General features: G+C 43.5%; 2 protein-coding genes across 2 annotated transcripts in view; one reads left to right on the plus strand and one right to left on the minus strand.

Moving 5' to 3' along the window:
- Positions 1-520: 520 nt before the first annotated feature.
- mep1bb (meprin A subunit beta b) lies at positions 521-13,418 on the plus strand. The gene is made up of 14 exons (XM_071361665.1): positions 521-592; positions 843-861; positions 959-1,009; positions 1,107-1,150; positions 1,388-1,466; positions 3,999-4,116; positions 5,699-5,877; positions 7,247-7,465; positions 8,266-8,418; positions 8,687-8,902; positions 9,134-9,601; positions 9,957-10,139; positions 12,283-12,442; positions 12,841-13,418. Exons 1-14 carry the CDS (start codon positions 521-523, stop codon positions 13,064-13,066), a joined length of 2,187 nt encoding a protein of 728 aa, XP_071217766.1. The 3' UTR covers positions 13,067-13,418.
- Positions 13,419-14,281: 863 nt separating this feature from the next.
- Positions 14,282-19,435, minus strand: part of LOC139550651 (PH domain leucine-rich repeat protein phosphatase 1-like) — a 73,195-nt gene continuing 68,041 nt past the window's right edge. Inside the window, exons 12-17 of the mRNA XM_071361666.1 lie at positions 19,151-19,313; positions 18,902-19,032; positions 18,667-18,780; positions 17,792-17,986; positions 17,467-17,695; positions 14,282-16,836 (exon numbers count right to left, since the gene is read on the minus strand). Coding sequence (XP_071217767.1) covers positions 15,565-16,836; positions 17,467-17,695; positions 17,792-17,986; positions 18,667-18,780; positions 18,902-19,032; positions 19,151-19,313 — 2,104 coding nt within the window. The 3' untranslated portion in view covers positions 14,282-15,564. The remainder of the gene's footprint in view (positions 16,837-17,466; positions 17,696-17,791; positions 17,987-18,666; positions 18,781-18,901; positions 19,033-19,150; positions 19,314-19,435) is intronic.

The following is a 19,435-nucleotide window of genomic DNA, read 5'->3' on the forward strand; positions in this document are numbered from 1 at the left end:
GTCTATTCCATTTGCACAACAGCATGTGAAATTGGTTGTCAATCAGTGTTGCTTCCTAAGTGGACAGTTTGATTTCACAGAAGTGTGATTGACTTGGAGTTACATTGTGTTGTTTAAGTGTTCCCTTTATTTTTTTGAGCAGTGTATATATATATTAGTATACCATTTTATTTTAATTTGAGCGTACAATATAGCTCCGTAATTGTATTAAGTATTTTATAGTATTTTTTGATAATCTTTATCAAGGGGAACAATAATTCTGGACCTGACTGTACATGTGTGTATGTAGAGGTGTGTGTTTATGTGTGTGTGAAAAGGTGTGTGGACAAGTCATCTGAGTCGACCGTAGGTGAATTATGACACTTTTTTTCTTGCTCTGTCAATTATTGATCTTGCAATCACATGTACTTTTATCTGGTCCATCGGACTAGCTTAGCACCTTTTACAAGTCTTTCTGAGAGGCCAAGGCTACTAATTCTTAGTGTTCCACACTAAGGGGTTCTTTGACTAGGGAGTAAACATGGGAAGGAGAACTACATATTTATTCATCCTCCATATTTCATGGATCTTATGTGAAAATGTCTTATCTCTGGTAAAGTTATGTTGCATTTATCTGTTTATTTATATATTGGTGAAAATTAAATACATGTCTCAAAGAAACAAAAATATAATATTAGTACTGGTATTGAATGGTTTTCTTTGTTATTGAGATACTGTAATATGATTTATGTTGACCTACTTTGCATATTCATTTAAAATTAGTATAATGCCTAATTTGCATTGTTACAATGGTCACTCACTTTCTCTAAACAATGGTACCTTTTCCCTCTGTTGCTTGTCAGCCTACACCAAGAGTTTTAGGCAAGTGGAGTTTCTTATTTTCTTTTCAATATTTCAAATAGAATGTCACCTATTCAAAGCTTTCATTTACTGTATGTCCTTTACATTTATTCTACAGAATACGATGTGGATGGTGGAAGGGACATGGACATCTTTGATATCAATGAAGGTTTGTCAGTTAGGATGTTACTTAATCTTGTTTCAAATAACTCAATGGGAGTTTCATAGCAGCGTGCTGTGTGTGTGTGTGTGCTTGGTCCTAACAGAGGCTGGGTTAAACCTGGTGGAGGGGGATATTGAGCTTGATGAGGTGAGTTAATAAGTACTTCTGCTGGTCTTAATTTTAACAATGACATCTTATATCAAGCATAGAAATAGAAAGACAAGAACGGGGAAGTTCCATTGATTGCAGACCACAGCAATTTAACTGCACCTTCATGGGCTTGGGCAATTATATTTCCAAGATATCAGCTCACTGCCCAGGCTTAACAGAACTAAATGATTTATTATTTCTTTTTTTGTCAAATGTAATCTACGGCTGACTCAGAAACAAGGCCGGAATTCTATAATAGGGGATCAATACAGATGGCCAAAGACTGTTCCCTACTACTTTGAGGATGACTTGGGTAAGACCATATATGTATATACAATATAATACATACATACAGTGCATTCGGAAAGTATTCAGACCCCTTGACGTTACAGCCTTATTCTAAAATTGATTACATTGCCTCATCAATCTCAACACAATACCCCATAATGACAAAGGGAAAACATGTTCTTAGAATTTTTTGCAAATGTATAAAAAATTACAAAACAGAAATACCTTATTTACGTAAGTATTCAGACCCTTTGCTACGAGACACAATATTGAGCTCAGGTGCATCCTGTTTCAATTGATCAGCCTTGAGATGTTTCTACAACTTGATTGGAGTCCACCTGTGGTAAATTCAAATGATTGGACATGATTTGGAAAGACACACACCTGTCTATATAAGGTCCCACAGTTGACAGTGCAAGTCAGAGCACAAGCCTGCTTGGAGTTTGCCCAAAGGCACCTAAAGGACTCTCAGACCATGAAAAACAGGATTCTCTGGTCTGATGAAACCAAGATTGAACTCTTTGCCCTGAATGCCAAGTGTCACATTTGGAGGAAATCTGGCACCATCCCTAAGGTGACGCATGGTGCTGGCAGCATCATGCTGTGGGGATGTTTTTCTGCGGCAGGGACTGGGAGACTAGTCAGGATCAAGCGAAAGATGAAATAAGCAAAGTACAGAGAGATCCTTAGGGAAAACCTGCTCCAGAGCGCTCAGGACCTCAGACTGGGGCGAAGATTCACCTTCCAACAGGACAACAACCCTAAGCACACAGCCAAGACAATGCAGGAATGGCTTCGGGACAAGTCTCTGAATGTCCTTGAGTGGCCCAGCCAGAGCCTGGACTTGAACCCAATCTAGTATCTCTGGAGAGGCCTGAAAATAGCTGTGCAGCTACGCTCTCCATCCAACCTGACAGAGCTTAAGAGGATCTGAAACTCCCCAAGTACAGGTGTGCCAAGCTTGTAGCATCATGCCCAAGAAGACTCAAGCCTGTAATCGCTGCTAAAGGTGTTTCAACCAAGTACTGAGTAAAGGGTCTGAATACTTATGTAAATGTTACATTTCAGATTTACATTTGTAATATATAACTGTTTTTGCTTTGTCATCATGGGGTATTATGTGTAGATTGATAAGGCGGAAAAAAATGATTTAATCAATTTTAGAATAATGCTGTTACGTAGGGGTCTGAATACTTTCTGAATGCACTGTACATCTACACTGAACAAAAATATAAACACATCATTTAAAGTGTTGCTCCCATGTTTCATGAGCTGAAATAAAAGATCCCAGAAATGTTGCATATGCATAAAAAGCTTATTTCTCTCAAGTTTTGTGCACAAATTTGTTTACATCCCTGTTAGTGAACATTTCTGCTTTGCCACGATAATCCATACACCTGACAGGTGTGGCATATCAAGAAGCTGATCGAACAGCATGATCATTACACAGGTGCATCTTGTGCTGAAGACAACACAAGGTCACTCTAAAATGTGCAGTTTTGTCCTACATGACAATGCCACAGATTACTCAAGTTTTGAGGGAGCGTGCAATTGGCATGCTGACTGCAGGAATGTCCACCAGAGCTGTTGCCAGAGAATTTAATTTTAATTTCTTTACCATAAGCAACGTCGTTTTGGAGAATTTGGCAGTACGTCCAACCGGCCTCACAACCACAGACCACTTGTATGGCGGTTTGCTGATGTCAATGTTGTGAACAGAGTGTCCCATGGTGGTGGTGGGGTTATGATATAGGCAGTTATTAGCTACAGACAACAAACACAATTGCATTTGATCAATGGCAATATGTATGCACAGAGATACCGTGATGTGATCCTGAGGGGCCATTGTTATGCCATTCATCCGCCGCCATCACCTCATGTTTCAGCATGATAATGCACGGCTCCATGTTGCAAGGATCTGTACACAATTCCTGGAAGCTGAAAATGTCCCAGTTCTTCCATGGCCTGCATACTCACTAGACATGTCACCCACTGAGCATGTTTGGGATGCTCTGGATCGATGTGTACTACAGCATGTCCCAGTTCCCGCCAATATCCAGCAACTTCGCACAGCTATTGAAGAGGAGTGGGACAACATTCCACAGGACACAATAAACAGCCTGATCAACTCTATGCGAAGGAGATGTGTTGCGCTGCATGAGGTAAATGGTGGTACACGCACCAGATACTGACTGGTTCTGATCCACACCCCTACCTTTTTCAAGGTATCTATGACCAACAGATGCATATCTGTCTTCTCAGTCATGTGAAATCCATAGATTAGTAAATGTTTTCAATTGACTGATTTCTTTATATGAACTGTAACTCAGTAAAATCTTTGAGATTGTTGCGTTTATATTTTTGCTTAGTATAATACACATTCACTTTCTGAGACATGTTTTTGGTTCTAAAGGTTGACCATTTAAGAGGGGCAATACATGAATTTACGCAATGATACTATTTTATGGTCCATTGCTTGAAATAGGCCATGTGGCGTAGTCTTCAATTGAATGTGTAATTTCATGGTTACAAGACATATCTTCTATTCACACCACAGAGATCAATGCAAAAGGTGTTATCCTGAAGGCCTTTGAACAGTACCGGCTGAAGACCTGCATCGACTTCAACCCTTGGGAGGGAGAGCACAACTACATTTCCATTTTCAAAGGAAGCGGGTACTGTAAGCTGTTATGGACTGCTCTGTTTTTATGTTGATTTATAATGCTTCTACATTGTGCTTTCAAGATACTGAACATACATGACTGCATAAAATGTATATACAGTACCAGTCAAAAGCATTCCAAGTGAAGCTGGTTGAGAGAATGCCAAGAGTGTGCAAAACTGTCATCAAGGCAAAGGGTGGCTACTTTGAAGAATCTCAAATATAAAATATATTTAGAATTGTTTAAAACATTTTTGCTTACTATATGATTCCATATGTGTTATTTCATAGTTTTGATGTCTTCACTATTATTCTACAATGTAGAAAATAGTAAAAATAAAGAAAATCCCTGGAATGACTGGTACTGTATATATACACTACCGTTCAAAAGTTTGGGGTCACTTAGAAATGTCCTTGTTTTTGAAAGAAATGCATATTTTTTGGTCCATTGAACTAACATCAAATTGATCAGAAATACAGTGTAGACATTGTTAATGTTGTAAATGACTATGACTGAGAAAGACGCCTCACAAGTCCTCAACTGGCAGCTTCATTAAATAGTACCCTCAAAACACCAGTCTCAATGTCAACAGTGAAGACACGACTCCGGGATGCTGGCCTTCTAGGCAGAGTTCCTCTATTCAGTGTCTGTGTTCTTTTGCCCATTAATCTTTTATTTTTATTGGACAATCTGAGATATGGCTTTTTCTTTGCAACTCTGCCTAGAAGGCCAGCATCCCGGAGTTGCCTCTTCACTGTTGACGTTGAGACTGGTGTTTTGCGGGTACTATTTAAAGAAGCTGCCAGTTGAGGACTTGTGAGGCGTCTGTTTCTCAAACTAGACACCATAATGTACTTGTCCTCTTGCTCAGTTGTGCACCGGGGCCTCCCACTCCTCTTTCTATTCTGGTTAGAGCCAGTTTGCGCTGTTCTGTGAAGGGAGTGTAGTACACAGCGTTGTACGAGATCTTCAGTTTCTTGGAAATTTCTCGCATGGAATAGCCTTCATTTCTCAGAACAAGAATAGACTGATGAGTTTCAGAAAAAAGGGCTTTGTTTCTGGCAATTTTGTGCCTGTAGTCGAACCCACAAATGCTGATGCTCCAGATACTCAACTAGACTAAAGAAGGCCAGTTCTATTGCTTCTTTAATCAGAACAATAGTTTTCAGCTGTGCTAACATAATTGCAAAGGGTTTTCTAATGATCAATTAGTCTATTAAAATGATAAACTTGGATTAGCTGACACAATGTGCCATTGGAACACAGGAGTGATGGTTGCTGATAATGGGCCTCTGTACGCCTATATACATATTCCATGAAAAATCTTTAGTTTCCAGCCACAATGGTCATTTACAACATTAACAATATCTACACTGTATTTCTGATCAATTTTATGTTATTTTAATGGACAAGAAAAATGTTTTTTTTTCAAAAACAAGGACATTTCTCAGTGATCACAAACCTTTGAACGGTACTGTATATATTTTATTTTGGAAGGATGTGCCCATGGAAAAAAAAAGTTAGGCTGTAGTATAGCCTTTGAGTTTGTATTATAATAACGCTCAACAATGTTTTCTGGTTGTCTCTCTTTCAGTTGTTTCTCATCTGTGGGTAACCAACATGTGGGGAAACAGAGGTTGTCCATCGGGACCAATTGTGACCGCATTGCGACCATCGAACACGAATTCCTCCATGCACTGGGTTTCTGGCATGAGCAGTCACGGTCGGACCGCGATGACTACGTCACCATCCTGTGGGACCGCATCTCTGAGGGTACTGAACCTCTAAACCTATGGTAACCCTAACCATGATGCTTACCCCTAACCCTCTGACTCCAAAATGTAGGGGTTAGGGTTATGGCTAAGGTTAGGGTTGTACCAGGTAAGAGCTGTCAAATACACAAGCAGCTCCCGGCATTATACCTAAAGCGGACATTGCCATTGGCTGCACGGAGTCGCATTAAGAGAGCCATGCAGCCTTGATTACAAGTTTGACTGTAATGTGAGATGTAATCTACACCATGATTGTTTAGTTAAATGTTTTTCGATTTGAATGTCATTTTTCTATATAGCCTATACTTTCTCATTCTGAACTTCTGACGCGAGTGGGACGGGTGTGGCTTCGTGACAATAACCACACGAGCAACAGCTCTAATTTGACAGCTCTAACACAGTTACACCAACTGTGCAGGTGTTGGATATCGCCGATTAACACTTGATCTGCTTGAATCTAGGCTATTCCCACTGGGTAAAAATGGGTTTAATCAACATTGTTTCAACGTCATGATGTTGAATCAACGTGGAAAACTGATTGAATTTGTAAAAAGTCATCAACGTAAATAGATTTTTTTTACTCAACTTTTAACCTAAATCCAATGACATGGTGATTTCACGTTAGTTGAAAATTCAACCAAATGTAAATCAAAACTAGACGTTGAGCTGAGGTCGGTTCCCGGTGGGGTGTTTCTTACTGTACATGCCTGGATGTATGTCATCAGAAACATGGTGATTGGATTTCTTGGAATAACATATCGTCTGGACAAACAGTAATCTGTTTTCTTCCCACAAGCATATTACAATATGTCAACATGACAACCTAAAGTCAAATTAGTGTTAGCCTGACCAAACAGGCCCACCCACAGTGTACACTAGTTGTTCATTAATCTTGACCTTTCCCAAGAGCTATAAGCTATGTGATCAGGACAAACAAATGTCTTATTGCGCTGATCGACTGCCTAATCCTCTCAGACAAACATGCAAAGGGCACCATATAAGCATCAACGGAAATTTAAAGTGAAATTTGAGATTAGTGCATGGTCTAAATCATTAATATCAAGTCATTCATTTCATGTAATTGAAGGTGAAAGAGCAGCGACATGATTGTTAAGATTCCAGTCAGCATCTTGTCATCCACATGAAGCCCTAACCCTACAGATCTGCCATTGGAGACATTCTTTGTCTCGCTAACATTTTGGGGTTGAAGGCTTATTACAGTACATGTCAATTCAGGAGACAAATTGAAATTCCAAGGCTAGATTTGAAGAAGTGAGTAAATTGGCTGATTTGAACCCTCCAACCCAACTGAACTCTCTCTCCCTCACTTCCGCTCCCCCCACCCTCTGTCTCCCTACCACAATCTCCAGGTAAGGAACACAACTTCAACACGTACAATGACACCATGTCCAGTTCTCTGGGTGTCCCCTACGACTACGGTTCCATGATGCACTACAGTAAGACTGCGTTCAGGAACGGTACCGAGCCCACAATCGTCACCAAGATCCCCGCCTTCGCTGATGTCATCGGTCAGCGCATGGAGTTCAGTGATAATGACCTGCTCAAGCTACGGCGCCTCTACAACTGCAGTAAGACTCAGTCACTTTAGGCCTCTACAACTGCAGTAAGACTCAGTCACTTTAGGCCTCTACAACTGTAGTAAGACTCAGTCACTTTAGGCCTCTACAACTGCAGTAAGACTCAGTCACTTTAGGCCTCTACAACTGCAGTAAGACTCAGTCACTTTAGGCCTCTACAACTGCAGTAAGACTCAGTCACTTTAGGCCTCTACAACTGTCGTAAGACACAGGAACATTAGGCCTCTACAACTGCAGTAAGACACAGGAACATTAGGCCTCTACAACTGCAGTAAGACACAGGAACATTAGGCTGTACAACTGCAGTAAGACTCAGGCCATGTTCAAGAGCATCAGTCTGCTCAGTCAGTGATCAACAACTGTCTGAGCAGACTGACTGATCTACCAAGTAAGTAGTAAGACATACTCACATTGACCTGCTGATCTAACAATTTATTTGATGGAGGCTGTAATTCAGTCAAACCAACAGTGCAGGAGACTTCCTTTGCTGGAATGTCACATTTGTGCTATTAAACTGATATTTGAATTACAGTGATTAGTTAGGTGATATGTTCAAAGCAAAACTCTGGTTGATTTTAATGAAAGGAGCTCTTTTGGAAAAACAGGAACAGCAGGATCTTTCTGCAGTGTATATTTCATTGAGAACCCTAGTGGATTATCAAACGTGGTTGGGTACATGGTACTGCATGGGTACATGGTAAACCTAGATAAAAACGTTTACAGCAGGTCAAAGTTTTCCTATGATTGCTGTTCAGCTGATGGCGATTACATATATGTGTCCTTTGATCCAGCACGCTCCTCCACTTTCCTGGACACCTGCGACTTTGAGAGGGAGAACATCTGTGGTATGATCCAGGGGCCGGGGGACCAGGCAGAATGGACTAGGGTGACCCAGGCGCCTGGCGGGCCCAATATGGACTACTCCAACATGGGCAAATGCACCGGTGAGCACCCCCTCAGTACACACCAACCACAAAACAACACTATCAACCTCCCATCCTCAGTACCTGACAGGGCAGATCACTATCAGCTATATTCTTATCTTACAGTCCAAAGGGTGATCAAAGGTCCAGTTACAAATAAGACCTAGAGTTTTCCCTGACTATGTTACCTGGTTAGTAAAACTCTGAGCCCTAACTATAGGCTAAAGTTATAGGCTGACGCTACTTAACAATCCAATGGAAAATGTATACTGATATCCATTGTTCACAGGCTCAGGCTACTTCATGCACTTGAGCACTGCCACAGGCAAACCAGCAGACACAGCCAGGCTGGAGAGCAGACTGTTCTACCCCAAGAGAGGCTACCAGTGCCTGCAGTTCTTCCTCTACAACGGTGGTGGCGCCAACGATCAGCTGGTGATCCTTGTCCGAGAGTACGATGAAGCCCACCCCAACGGGACCCTGCGTGTTATTCAGCCCATAGTTGGTAACATCTCTAACATATTGTCTCTAACATCTCTAACATATTGTCTCTAACATAACTAACATCTGTTACATCAACCTATAGACATTCAAATAATCTGTTATTAGTTTAGACCCATCATATTGGTTTTTCTTAACCTGTATAATGCGTATAACATATGATATACTGTAAATTCTACACAACAATATTCTCTGTACTGTATTTATAAACGTATTGGTTTCCTCTTTCTCCCAGCACCACCTCAAGACCTATGGCACCTGCACCATGTGAGCCTGAATGTGGCTAAGAAGTTCCGGGTGGTGTTCGAGGGTATCAAGGGTGACGCCCCCTCCACAGGTGGTCTCTCCCTGGACGACATCAACCTCTCCGAGACTACCTGCCCCGACCACGTGTGGCGGGTGAAGAACTTCAGCCACATCATGGAGACCACTCCTAACGACAAACCCATCTACAGCCCCCCGTTCAAGTCCAGAGAGGGCTACAGCTTCCAGATGGGGCTCTACCCCAGTGGGAAGGAGGGCTACCCGGGGGAGCTTTCTGCCTACGCCCACCTGGTGACCATGACCGGTGACACAGAGGTGCGGAAGTGGCCGTGCCCGTGGAAACAGATGACCATGATGCTGTTTGACCAGAACCCAGACATCATGAGGCGTATGAACAACCAGCGCAGTGTCACCACCGATCCTACTAAGAAACTCAGTGGTCAGTCCAGGTCCAGTATTCATTAAGCATCTTAGACTGGGAGTGTTGATCTAGGATCAGGTTCCCCCTATCCATGTAATATTTTTCATTATTATCTGAAAGGCTAAACTGATCCTAGGACAGTGCCCTTCTGAAATGCCTAATTAATTTGGACCAAGACAAGTGCAGAACGATTTGAAACCCAGGGATTTACTTTAACATAGTGAGTTAAATTCCATTGTCAAATTAATGGATTTACCATTATTTTCTGAGATGTTCCACCTGGTTTTGCATTGACTTAAAGTAGTAGTCTTCTTATTTCATAGATGAAGTCATGTAGAGTATATTGAGAAAGATCTGTGTTTTTACCTTTCAGAGACTTCAGAGCTGTTCTTCTGGGATGACCCTCGTAAGGTGGGCGTTGAAGTGTCAGAGGCGGACGGGACCAAATATTTTCGTGGGCCGGGTGCCGGGACAACCGCGTACCTCACCCATGGCAGGGCCAAGAGCAGGGACTTCATCAAGGGGGGAGACGCCATCTTCCTGCTTACCATGGAGGGTAAGAAGTTCTGAAACGTTACCCTGGTCCCAGATTTGTTTGTGATGTATTGCCAACTCCTATGGTCAGTCATGACAAAAGTTAGTCTGGTTCCAGATCTGTTTGGTCATTGTCAGTGGTGTAAGTAAAAATACTTGAAAGTAATACTTAAGTATTTTTTGGGGGTATCTGTACAACTTTGACTTTTACTTCGCTACATTCCTAAAGACAGTTATGTACTTTTTACACCATACATTTTCCCTGACACCCAAAAGTACTCGCTACATTGTGAATGCTTAACAGGACAGGACAACTGTCTAATTCACACACTTATCAAGAGAACATCCCTACTGCCTCTGATCTGGTGGACTCACTCAACACATGCATCGTTTGTAAATGATGTCTGAGTGTTAGAGCACGACGCTGGCTATCCGTAAATTAAAAAAAACAAGAAAAATGATGCCGTCTGGTTTGCGTTTATATAAGGAATTTTATATGATTTCTAGTTTTACTTTTGATACTTAAGTATATTTTAGTAATTACATTTACTTTTGATACATAAATATATTTAAAACCAAGTACTTTTAGACTTTTACTTAAGTAGTATTTTACTGGGTGACTCACTTTTACTTGAGTCATTTTCTATTAAGGTATCTTTACTTTTACTCAAGTATGAAAATTGGGTACTTTTTCCACCAATGGTCATTGCTGCGTTTGACACGATCACACAAACAGACCTGGAACCAGGCTACTGAAAATACCTTTTTATCAAAAACATGCTAAAAGCATTCTCTACATTCTCTGAAAGCATGATACATTGTCTCTCTGTTTTGCATAACCATGTTCAAATATACTCATCTGTATGATCCCACCAGTGGAGGCTGCTGAGGGGAGAACAGCCAATAATAATGGCTGGAACGGAGCGAATGGAATGGCATCAAACCATGTGTTTGATGTTTTGATACAATTCCACTCATTCCTCTACACTGTAGAGGAATGAGTGTCCTCCCCTTAATTGGGGAGGACAGGCTTGTGGTTATGGCTGTAGAGTCTACAGCCATATAACCACAAGCCTGTCCTCCCCAATTAAGGTGCCACCAACCTCCTGTGGATCCACCATCATATCCCATTAAGGCCTAGATTCAATCAGATCAAGTGTTAACTCGCGATAGCCGACACCCGCAAGTTGGCGTTTCGGCGGTGTCAGAAGTGTTACTGCGCTAGAGCTGCTGCTCGTGTGGTCATTGTCACAAAGCTACACCTGTCCCACTCGCGTTAGAAGTTCTGAATAAGATAGTGTAGGCTATATAGAAATAATGACATTCAAGTTGAAAATCATTAAACAAAATAATGAGGATTTCTATCAGCCTAATCAAGGTTTAGATAACATCTCACATTCTATTGCGAACTTGTATATAAGGCTGCATGGGATTTCTGTTAATTCGACTTTGTGCAGCCAATGGCAATGTCCACTTTAGGTATAATGCCAGGAGCCACAGAGATCCACAGCAGTTCCACCTCGACACCGCCAAAACAACCGCTATGCAGTGGGTCAGCTAGCCCTTACACTGCCTTGTTGATGATTATCATCACACTCAATCATGGGTTGTGGTTTTCCATCTATTTAAAGGTTGGCTTTGGGCAAAAACGCAAAAATAATGGCTTTAAACTATAACTGATCATTCCACCATCATACCAGGGAATTTAATGCTTAAACCCTCAAATGTATGAATAAGATATTTGGTTACAGAAGTGCCATTCTTACCAACCTCTACAGCTTCCATCCAAAAACAAATGACGTCAACACATACTGGAGGAGTTACTGGCTAGCTACAGTGGCTAGTTTAGCTAACGAACTAGCTACGCTGGTCACGGTGCGCATGACCAGAATGACACATCGAGAACCACCAAAGGAACACCTTATTTCTGTTTGAAAATTGAGAAAGGGGCGGAGTTGGACTGTTTCTCGTGGCCAAAGTCGACTGTGATGTCCACATCACGTGATTCATTACCAATTCACACCCATTCGCCATTTCTATAATCAATCATGCTACCCAATCCCATCCCAGTGTCTGTAGGCCAACATTCATTTCTATGTTAGTACTATGTGTACTGTACCTCATTCTCATTATATACATGCCCCCTCCCCCCTATCTGTCTTCAGATGTGTCACATCTTACGGTGACCCAGCCCGTACCCTCCTCCACATTGCCACCAGTCACCACGGTTACCACCGCCATATTGCCACCTACTGACCCCTGCACTAAGGTCACATGTGGGAATGAGGGAGTCTGTGTGGTGGATGCTGGAAATGCTCTTTGCAGGTGAGGACACTTTATTATCGAGGCTTGTCCCTTACACAATACAATGGTCTGAAATTCAATCATCCATACTGAATTCTATTTCTCTCTCTTTCGCTCTGTTCTTCTCTCTGCATTGATAACCACAGCTTGATTCTCTCCTTTTATTATCTTGCTCCAGCTGTGCAGATACAAATTATTCCCTCTGTTTTCTCAGAATGCTCAGTCTTACCCTTTACACATACACACACAGCAGGCAAAACTGGTTGTATAATGACATCATTACAACCAGTGTTGCCTGTGTATTGACTCCCACTTTCTCCCCCTCTATATAGATGTGCCGTGTTAGAGCTATCTTTCTCTCTCCCTATCCAGATGTGCAGTGGGTAGATTGGTGACTCTCTCTCTCGGTCCCTCTCTAGGTGTGCAGTTGGTGACGACTGGTGGTACTATGGAGAGAGTTGTCAGTATCAGGGTTCCACCCAGGACACGATGACCACAGCGCTTATAGCCTCTTTCTCTGTGCTGGGTGGCATGTTGGTGGTGACTGCAGTCAGTGTGGTGTGTGTGAAGAGGAAAAACAAGAACAGCGGAGGTGGAGGAGACAGGGGCACGACCATGTCCAATGTCACCGTCACAGGAATGTAATGTTTTTTTCCCTGCCAGAACCAAATCTATTCATGGCCAGCATTAAGTAGATGAAGAAGTTAACTGCAAAAGTTACAACTCCTTCAAATATAAAATTACAAAAGATCTACTGGAAATTCCACTTAATGTCTCATCCCAATAATTATCTGCCTATCAGCCATGTATTTTGATCAGCCTGTTCATTTTACATGAATTGTAGTTTCTTTGTGTATGTAAATCTCCAATTATTTGTTTCTGTCTTAAATCGGATTACTTTTCTTGTGCTAAATGTTAATTTAATTTATGTTTAAACACTTGAAAGGGGGAAGTGCTCCACAAGCCTCGTTTTTTTTTTTTTTACCTCTCGCACAGGTTATTGTCATTTACCTTAACATCCCATTGTTTTGTATTTTCTTGTGTGCAAATTAAAAAAAATCATAAATATGCTATGAAGTGTACGTACAGTATTGTTCAGGGCATATGCTACATTTGTGTTGCTGTCATGTCATTTTCATATCAGACTTAATAGTTTTAAATGGAGATAATCTGAAATGTTTTTTTCTTTAGTTGCAGTCATGGAATGGAAGGCATTAGGGGCATAACTATAATAAGTGGTTCTATAGTTAGTCTGATAAGAAATGAATGAGATGCTAATATAAACATTTGACAATATTGACCTCTTCTGGTCATAAGGTGCACATACACCTGTGATTTTCGAATTAGGGCTCTATTCAATAAGTAGCACTGAAGTGCTGTGTTGTAGCCCGATTGCCTCTAAATGTCAATGTTCCCGCGTTAGCAGACACGGCATTCACGATAAACGCTACATATGTCAGCTCAATTGGAAATTACCTTTAAATTTCAAGCGTGCTATAGAGCCAAACTTCAGCTATACAGATTGAATAGAGCCCTTACTCAAACTACAGCTATAGTATGACACAGGTGCAACAAGAGATTATTATCCTGCATTTCTGGATAACAGTAATGTAAAAATTGTACATTTTAAATTGTATTGTGAAGTCTAATTGAATGCTATCAGCTATACTTCTGGCTGTTTTTTGGTTTATATGAACTTAAAATTGTATGACCTTTGCACTTGCATCTGCAAAATACAAGAGGGCCATACATTGAAAAAGGGGAGGAATACTGAGAGAAATTATTGTATATCAGTTGCACACAGAAGAGAGAATTTAAAATTTAACCGCAAAATATAAAATACCACTAGAACAACAAAGCTTACAAATGTAAGATTTATTATACCAAAGACAGGAACGTTTGTGTGGTTTACTTTCCATGTGGATAATATAGCATTTGTTTGCATTACTGAACTGGACACAGTCATGCCGGTGATAACAGTTAGGCGGGCAGTGGGACGGAATACTGTGTGTATGTATGTTGTGAGCACATTAGAGGGAGTGCTGACTAACCAAGATGTAAGTATCAACAGAACTGAATGAAAAGAACCATGGTGAATTGGGTGTGCTTGTACTGTATAATAGGGTGGGTGTACTGTGTATGCACGTATCTGTGTGTGTATTGAACATGTCTCTGAGTGTATGTGTCTACGAGAAAAAGGTGAGATCTCCAAAATGGCGAAACCAGGTCTGACCCACACCCCTAAATCCATCCACAGACATACGGGTACACAGTTCCTTTAAAAGCATCAGTATTTCTCTTATTTACAATCATTGGGGGGAAAAAATCACAATTTCTCTCAGAGAAGATTAGTAAAAGTGACTAGGTCACCATAAAGAGTATGCAACTCCTAAGAGTTAGTCTTTCAAATTTCTACAAAAATGTCTATGCCTTTTGTACAGGCCAAGAGCCATGATTTACTGAAGAAATAGAGTTTTATTAAGTGCCTCATCTACAACAGTTAAGCGTGGTATTATTGGTGTGTACCATTCAAATGTATTTCATTGATAATAAAAAAGATTGTTCTCCATGTTTCATTTAACAAGGTTTTTTCAGCAACTTAATTTTCTTTACATTAAAAGATATGGTAAGTAAAAAAAAACAACGGAATCATATCCATAACTGTGTGTTGTGATAGGCTAACCCTTTTGCAGAGAGACTAGTGTTGATTACATAGATACTCATTGGTTCGTTGACTAATGTAAAAACAACGTTCCGCACAGTCTGTCTGTGAGTAGTAGTGGAACTACTTTGGACCATAAAAGGTGTGTCCATAAGTAGGATACCCAATAGGGTTGGGTTATCTTAAAGGGCTCATTTGCATGTCCTATTCTATAGGCCACTTTGGGGAAAGGGGTGGAGCAGGTTACAGTGCTTGGTACTCCAGTGCTGTGGTCTCAGGAAAGGGGTTGAGTGATTGTAGTCTGTAGACATCTCAGCAAGGTGCTGTTTTTCAGATACATAGGTTACTCAGCTAGTCCGAAGACTCTGTAGCGATTCTCCACTGTAGGGATTTCGGGGTGTGTCCTAATTCTCTGCAGAAACAGTGGTAAATTGTTGTAAATGCAGTAGGGGGTGTGTATGGCTGCTCAGAGGGGTGTGTCCTAGTAGTCTGCAGGCTGGTCGGGACTAGGTGCTTTCTGTTGCTTCTGCTGATGCTGCTTCATGATCTCCTTGACCTCCTCCACTAGCTCTGGAGGGATGATGAACTGGTCGTCCGGGTCGGGCTGGGCGGGTGCCGTGAAGTATCCCCCTCCCTTCTTAGATGGGGCGTCTGCTGCCACTTCGATCAGGTTGTGGCTCTTCTCCTGAGGGGCCACAGAGCCGTTCCCCCTCCTCTTCCCCATTGCCTTCCCGTCATCACCCGGTCTGCCGCAGCCCACTGACCAGCCCTCTTCTCTATCCTCCCTCATATCCGCCTCCCCCAGGGTCAGCTCCACCCCTTCCTCCAGGGGTTCCGGGGTGCAGGGTGGAGGAGGTGGAGGATTGGCCAGCAAGCGTTCCTGTCCTGACGATGATGATGATGATGATAAAGAGGCCTCAACCCTAAGGCAGTGGATATCGGCCTCCACCTCCACTCTGCTCCCGTTGGAGAAGACCCCGGCGATGGGCTCCTCGTCCTCACTGTCCAGCCCGTTGTCAGATAGTGCACTGGAGAAGGTGGCGCTGGACAGCTGCCTCTGGAAGGATCTGGTCAGACAGGCAGGGTGGAGAGCACAGCAGCCCCGGGCAGGGAGCTCCGAGCCTGGGTGAGGGTAGGGGCAGGGCTGGGCGGCGTGCTGGGCCTGGAGGGAGAGCTGGTGGGCCTGGTGGTGCAGGTGGAGCTGGTGGTGGTGGGGCTGTTCGTGCAGCAGCCCCAGGGAACTCTGAGGAGGCTCGTCAGAGGAGGCCGTGGATCCCACCTCGCTGCTCATCTCACTAGTACTGATCTCACTGCTGATCTCACTGCAGGAGGACGGGTGGACAGGGAGGGAGCCATCCCCGGTGGGTCGCTCCTTTATCGACGAACCCCCCAAAGAGGGGTAGCCGCCCAATCCAGGGCTGGGGGGCGGCTGGGGATGGTCTCTGCAGCAGCAGCAGTCCTCACTCACAGAGAGCTGCACCACCACGGCACAGAGACTGTCGGTGCAGCCGTAGCCCTGGGCCAGCGTACACAGCTTCTTGGCTGCAGCCAGGCCGTCTGGGACATTACGCACCGCCTCCACCGCCTCCGACGGTGACACGGCATCCCACAAGCCACGGCTTCCCAGGATGAAGAACTCGTCCTGCGGGGTGAGGGTTACCGTGCAGACGTAGGGCCGTGGGATCACCGCTGGGTACAGGAAGGAATATCCCATGATGCGGGTGGAGTCTGTCACTCCATTCACCTTGTTGTCCTAGAGGAGTAGAAGGAGACGATTACTTGTCCAACAGAAACCGCTATTCTGCCGTATCCCAACCCCTCGCAGAAACACACAGACAGTATGTTTAGAGTGGGAGCTGTTCTAACACATTCCCCAATCCTCACACATACAGATTAAAGCTCAGGCCAAAATTGTATTAAAAGAGTCATTAAGTGTGGTATCAATGATGAACTTGACTTCAAAATCCCATACCCTTCGGGGTTATAGAATTGAACATGAAATGGAATTGAAGTGCATCAGAAGCATTTGGAGCAGTACTTTAAATTAACATCCTCATATACACTGCCACACTCCCACCCACAAGCAGAATACACTCTTAACCCCTCCTCCCCCTCCATACACACACACACTTGTTTTTCTATCCTCGTGGGGACCTACAATTTATTTCCATAACCCCTAACCCTTATGCCTAACCCTAAACCTAATTGCAACCCTAACCCCTAAGCTCAAAATAGTTTTTGTCCTCGTGGGGACGTGGTAAATGTCCCCATAAGGGACATTTTTCCTTGCTTTACTATCCTTGTGGGGATTTTTCGGGAGTTCAGGTGCCCACAAGGATATAAGAACAAGGTAACACACACACACAAACCCCTTCCTGTGTACCTCAGTGATGATGGCGTTGTGTTGTCTGATGCGTCGGTACTCTTCCTCCAGGCCTACGTTGTGCAGCAGGGAGAGGGGCAGTGGTTTGCCGTCGCGACACAGGATGGCCTGGCACTTTCCCACGTTGGCAGCGGTGAGGGTGAAGCAGCCGCCCGGGTCGGTGGGGTCGTGTCTGATGTGGCACAGGGCCGCCGAGCCACCCAGCTTCTGCCCTGCCGTACCCAGCTTTCTGTGGCACAGAGAGAGAACAGGAGAAGGTTCAATTTCTGATACTGTCTAAATAAGAAGTGTGTGTGTGTGTGTGTGTGTGTGTGTCCATACTAACCTCTGCATGACGAGGAAGGTGTTGGTCATGTAGTCTTCTTCACTCTTGGTCTTGTGTAGCTCCTCAGCCAGCACATCGTTCATGGTACACTGCAGCAGGTAGGGCACTTCCACATTCCTATCTCCATCAAACACCCCATAGAGGGCCTCACGACTCCCACCAAAACTGTTCACCGACAGGGCAGCCACACACAGCCTGAGAGAGAGAGAGATAGGAATACGTGCAAAACGTTAATAATATTCCCTTGAGGTTGTTGAGAGTTTAAGACTTACTGTAGCTCCACAGCATTGCATCTCTCTCTCACAGCTGTCACACACACAAACGCATTGACATGTGGATGCACCCACATCCCCAGCCTCTGGTTTCACACACTAACTCTACTGCCCCCACATCCCCAGCCTCTGGTTTCACACACTAACTCTACTGCCCCCACATCCCCAGCCTCTGGTTTCACACACTAACTCTACTGCACCCACATCCCCAGCCTCTGGTTTCACACACTAACTCTACTGCACCCACATCCCCAGCCTCTGGTTTCACACACTAACTCTACTGCACCCACATCCCCAGCCTCTGGTTTCACACACTAACTCTACTGCACCCACATCCCCAGCCTCTGGTTTCACACACTAACTCTACTGCACCCACATCCCCAGCCTCTGGTTTCACACACTAACTCTACTGCACCCACATTCCCAGCCTCTGGTTTCACACACTAACTCTACTGCCCCCACATTGACCTCACCGACTGACGTGTTCCTTTTAGTCGCCATGGTAACTTTGCTTGTTTTTCACACATGAAAGCTCTCCCATGGTGACCCATATGGTTCACACATGATGTGTATGTATGATGTAGCCTTGTGTATGTTACTCACTTGTTCTTGACACCCGAGGCTTCTGTGTAACCATGACTCCACACAGCCGGCCCACCTGATGCCTCATTGGTTGAGAAGGTCGGGGGCGGGTCGATGCGGAAACAGCGGATGTTACTGCAACAAAGAGCAGAGAGGATACTTAATAAAAAGATCAGTGCAGGAACAGGTACACAGACAAACTAAAGAATTAAATTCATCTTTACTCACAATTTGTCTACACTAATAGAAGACTTACTTGAGTTGTTCCAGGGTTTTGTGGTCTAGGTTGAGGCGAGGGTTGCCACTCAGGTCCAGCTCCTGGAGTTTAGGAGGCAGGTTCTCAGGCAGGCTGATCTCACTCAGCTCATTACAGCTCAGATCTACACACTGTGGAGAGGAGAGGGTTAAAACACACAGAAATATACAACCATCCTCACACGCACACATGAATATACATGCACTCACACACATGCGCGCGCACGTCCTACCTGCCTGACTGTCCTACCTTCATCTCCATAAGCTGCATGACCTCAGGGAAGACTTCTATGGTGTTGGAGTGGGCGATGAGTGTGTGCATGCGTCTGCAGTTCATGATGGTGGTGGGCACCGTCTTGAGCCTGTTCCCACTCAGGTCCACCTCCTCCAGCTCCTCCAACTTTGCCATTTTACTACAGAGGAGGAAAAGTCAGTGAATATGTACCTAGAAGAGACAGTATATTGTAATAGTGGTAGAAAAAGAAAAATGAGAGTTACAACAGTTATTTTATGTGTGTGTGTGTATACAGTATGT

Source organism: Salvelinus alpinus, chromosome 23, assembly GCF_045679555.1.
Source record: "Salvelinus alpinus chromosome 23, SLU_Salpinus.1, whole genome shotgun sequence".
NCBI lineage: Eukaryota > Metazoa > Chordata > Actinopteri > Salmoniformes > Salmonidae > Salvelinus > Salvelinus alpinus.